General features: G+C 61.3%; 1 protein-coding gene across 1 annotated transcript in view; it reads left to right on the forward strand.

The window, feature by feature from the left end:
• Positions 1–3,232: 3,232 nt before the first annotated feature.
• LOC119292680 (Fanconi anemia group I protein-like) overlaps positions 3,233–4,664 on the forward strand; it is a 7,632-nt gene continuing 6,200 nt past the window's right edge. Inside the window, exon 1 of the mRNA XM_037571429.1 lies at positions 3,233–3,701. Coding sequence (XP_037427326.1) covers positions 3,233–3,701 — 469 coding nt within the window. The remainder of the gene's footprint in view (positions 3,702–4,664) is intronic.

Here is a 4,664-nt window from a genome sequence, read left to right on the forward strand (position 1 = left end):
GAGCATGCCAAGCATCGGAAGCCACTCGACGACAGCTCCAGAGACGAGTACGAGCTGGCGCTCCATGTCGTGCTTGAGCGCTCGCGGATTGATACCGGCGGCAGCTCCGGGTCCGGTGCGACGACTCATATCGCCCGTCGCCATAGCGCGGATGCGGCCCTTCCCACCCTGCACGCGGATCTGCGCGACCTGCCCAATCCGCTCCGCCCGCCCGATGGCCTCCTCCACCTCCGCCCGCTGCTCCGCGTGGGCATCGGTGGGTTCTAGTGCCTGCTCTGCCTGCGCTGCGGATGTGGACTCCAGATCCGGAGGCACACGCCGCCCCTCATGAGAGGCAGAGGGCAAGGAAGATGTGGCGGCGGGTTTGATGTGGCTTCGTAGTCCGCCCATCGCCTCCGTGTGATGCCGGTGCCCGGCGAGAAGGAGCGTCTCCTCCAGTGGGTGTACCATCGGTCACTTACCATGGCGGAGACGGATGCACGACGGCTTCGGGGGATCAACGCCAAGCAACTCCCGCTCGACATTGAGCAATCCGAGCGGGAGGCGGGGGCGACAACGGCGGAGGTGGCGAGGGTGGCCAAGCTCAAGCGCAAGCAAGATCGCATGGTCCGACGCTTGCAAGGCTACATTGTCATCCTCGATTCCTCCTCCTCCGACGGGCCCGACTCCGACGTTGACCCACCTCCTGCTGCAGATGCCTACAGCAGCGCCGGGCAAAGGGCCGATGAGGAAGTTGTGAAGCTCGCCCTCTTCTTTTATATAATCCAGTTCTAGTATGTAGTTACAATGTGTCGAATCATGGAACTGTGTGAACTATGCCCGTTTGGTGTTTTTTATGTGAATTATGCCCGTTTGGTATTGGTTTATATGTCTGTTTCCTGTCAATTTTGATCGTTTGGTGATCTACGTACTACGTTGCATGAATTTGTATGGATATAGGGTGTTGGTTATGAGATACGCGAGTGTGGAGGTGCGGATTTAGGGAGGGCCCGGTCAGTGTCCGGGGATGTGTCCGTAGGCTTTCGAGGGGTCAGATTTGCAAAGTCCGGCTGTAGATGCTCTCATGTAGTTAACCTATATACAAACAACCAAACTATGTGTAGATCATGGTTTATAGGCTGTTTTTTCTCCGTCGGGCCTGAAAATCACACGCAATGCAACCAAAATCAACGCGGGCAACCAAACACGTCCTAAGAGCATTTTCAACAGCCGCGCTACGTGCGGCGTGCTAAAAACTCATTGCAGTGTGCGGATCGCCAATTTTTGCGCGCGGCGGTGCGCTGGCTCCAGCAGCCGCCGCAAAATAAAGCGCGTCCGAGCCGCTCCAGCAGACATGCTATATTTCTTATTTTTGGTACTACGATTCGATACACATTTGGCCCCGATAGTACAAACAATAAATAGTCCACACATAGCCTCCTTATGCATAGATAGTTCATAGCTAGTTCATAGCCTCCTCCTATGATAGATAGATAAAACAAAAAATTACTACTACTCGTCATCCTCTCCTCCGACGTCTAAATTTAGGCATCAAGGATTCGCTCATCGTTTGAGTCCCAGGACGATGCATCTCCTAGCGCGATGTTGAATTTAGCGGCCACCTTCCGCATTCGCCTGTCCTCGCGATAGGCGGCTCGCTCCGCCCTCCTCTCCTCCCTCTCCGCCCTCTTCTCGGCGAAGAACTGTTACTCGTTGATGATGTCTTGCGGGAAGCGTTGGCGCCACAGCGCCATGGCTTCCTCGTCCATCTCGGCCAGGCTGAGACGGCGCTCCCGCCTCCGGTTCTCGCGACGATCCTCGTCGGTGATAAGCCGCGGGGGAGGCACCAACTCTTGCGCCCGCTCCCGCGTTGCCACATCCGGGAAGTGCATGTCCCAACGGGACAGCCGGAGGCGCCATGCCGCAACGTCGTACGTGCGGGCGCACTCCTAGGCGGTGTCGAAGGTCCCAAGGCCGAGGCGCACGTCGCCGGACCGAATCTCGACGGAGTAGGTGCCGGACGGGCGCACGCGAACGCCGCGGTAGCCCGAAGCTCCCTGGCGGCGCGGCGGCATGGTGGCGTGTCGATGGCGAGGAGAGAAAGCGGTAGAGGGAGCAAGGAGAGAGCGGTAGAGGGCGCTGCATTTTATAGGCACGCTGCACGTGGCGCGCCAAATCTAGCGCGTGACCGACCGCTTTTTTGCGTGCGTGCAATCGTTTCCCGCGCGCCGGATTTTTCCGCCTCCGCTGGAGCGCGCGAAGCCGCCCCGTGCGTGCTAAAATCTCCTTTTACCACGCGCGCGCGTTTTTTGCAGCCACTGTTGGAGATGCTTTAAGGCCTTGTACAATGCAAGGTGCTTAGGGAAGGTGCTTAGAGAAATAAACCAGACTTTTCTTAAGCACCGGTGCTTATTTGTACAGGATAGACGCTTAACTAAGCCTCTCTCTTGTAGAAATATGCACAGTGCTTTAGAAAAACTTGGTTTATTTTTCTAAGCACCTCCCATTGTACAAGGCCTAAGAGCATCTCCAGCCGTTCGGCCCCCTAAGATGGCGAAAAAAAGCCGCCTGGGGGCGAACCGACGCAAGTTTGGCGCGTGGGGGCGACTCCGTTCCCAGTCTTCGCCCACCAGGTCGCCGCGAGTTCGGCGAAGTTACGTACAAACTTGTGCGAACTCGGCGATCTGGTACGAACTTGACAAAATTTCATTAAAATTTGTACAAAAAACATGCAAACTATGACGAACTACGCAAAACTACGATAGCCACTACGCCATGTACACCGCCCGCCATCTACATGCCGAGAAGCCTGTAGAAGCGGTGTAGTCGCCGCCGTCATCGTTGTCGTCGTCGTCGTCGCGCGCCCCGTCGGAGCCACACCCGTCCCTGCTGCACCCCTGCCCAGGGTTGCCGACGCGCGACGGGGCACTGGACGGCCCGGCCTCACCCTCCTCATCGCTGTCGAGGACGATGACGCCGCCCTCCTTGTGGCCGCATCGCCGGGCCTGGCGCCGGGCCTGGAGCTCCGCGTACGCCTGGCGCTGGCGGCGCACCTGCTCGCGGACGTAGTCCTCCTTCGCCCATTTTAGGGCAGCCTCATCGTCAGGGGCCACCATGTCGACGTGCTCTGGCTTCACGGGGAGCAGGCCCGGCTCGGGCTTCGGCCGGACCAGGCGAAGGGAGCGCGGGGAGGGGCGGGTACCCTCGTTGATGACGAGGGCGCCGCTGCGATGTCTCGTCCGGCTCTGGCTTGATGGGACGGAGAGCCGGCGAGCGGGAGGAGAGCGAGCCGGAGCTTGACGAAGAGGACGTTGGCTCCATTCGCCGCGGCGTCCGGGAACTGCCGCGGCGGCGAGAGAAGGACGGTCGCGTCAGGTACTCGAGACGCGACACGTTGTCGACCTCGATGTGGTTGAGGACGGCCTCGAGGGTGCGGCCTGGGACGCCCCACCACTCGCGCCATCCTTCGGCGTTGAGGCGGCCGCGGGGAATGACGCCGTTAACGGAGGCGATCTACTCTTCGCGGCGGCGCTCGAAATACATCATCCACAGCGTTTCGTTGTCGGGCGCGTACCTCGGCTCGTTCTGTTGTTCCTCCATCAGGGACGAGCGGATGCTGGCGATCTCCGCCCGCCGTGCCGCCCCTTCGGGCATCGGTGGCACCGGGACGCCGCCGGCGCTCAGCCTCCATGCCCCGGCACGCGCATGTCTGAAGGCACCGGGTACTCGGCTTCGTAGAGAAGGCGCGCCTCCGGCTCTTGGAGATGGCGGCGGCCGAAGCCGTTCGCCGCCGCGCCGTCGCCTGGAAACCTCTCGGCCATTTTTGCTCGTCGGCGGGAAGGGGGAGAGGGCTGCTTTTGTGAGGTGGATGCAGGGGAAGGTTGTGGCGTTCACCGACAAGGAGGGGGCGCCTTTTATAGCCCCAGCCGGGCGGCGAGAGGCTGCATGCCGGGCGACGCGTCGGCGGCACCTTCACTACGCCGCCCGTGAGGCATCAATGGAGGCTGACCGGCGCGGCAGCACGGCAGCCTTGGCCAGCCTTGGCATTGATTCCCGCGGGAACCGAGACGACGAGGACGACGAAGCGGCGTCTCGCTGACTCGGAGGGCCCATCCCCATTCGCGCCAAAACCGCGTCCCCCGGCGCCCCAGGTGCTCCCCAGCGTGCCGGGTTTGGCCCGAGTCCGCCGACCCTAATTTCGGCCCAAACCGACGAAAAACGGGCTTCTGAGACGCGAATGAGCCGTTTTTTGGCCGGCACAAAGAAATCACCTGGAAGCGCCGTGTTGGGGGCTCGGGTGGAGATGCAAGGTGCAGGATCATTTCTCACGGCACGCAGACCCACGCAAAAAAGACAGAAAAAAACTTCTCCTATCACGGAAGGCGAGCGAAAACCCCGCCCGCTTCCCGGCCCCGAACCCCCAAACTCCCCGCCGGCAGCCACGCCTTTGGACGGTGATGTCGGCGGCCGCCGTCGATGGCCCTCCCTCGTCGCAGCAACCCGCACGGCCCACCGTGGAATCTGTCCTCCAACTCGCCTCCCGCGACCCCTCAGCCGCGGTCCCCCTCCTACCCGCTCTCCCGCCAGACGCCCTCGCCGACCTCCTCTGCTCCCTCTCCGCCGCCTCCCCCCCGAACCACCTCTCCCTCCTCCCAACCCTGCTCTCCCTCTCCCCAAACCCCTCG

Source organism: Triticum dicoccoides, chromosome 4B, assembly GCF_002162155.2.
Source record: "Triticum dicoccoides isolate Atlit2015 ecotype Zavitan chromosome 4B, WEW_v2.0, whole genome shotgun sequence".
NCBI lineage: Eukaryota > Viridiplantae > Streptophyta > Magnoliopsida > Poales > Poaceae > Triticum > Triticum dicoccoides.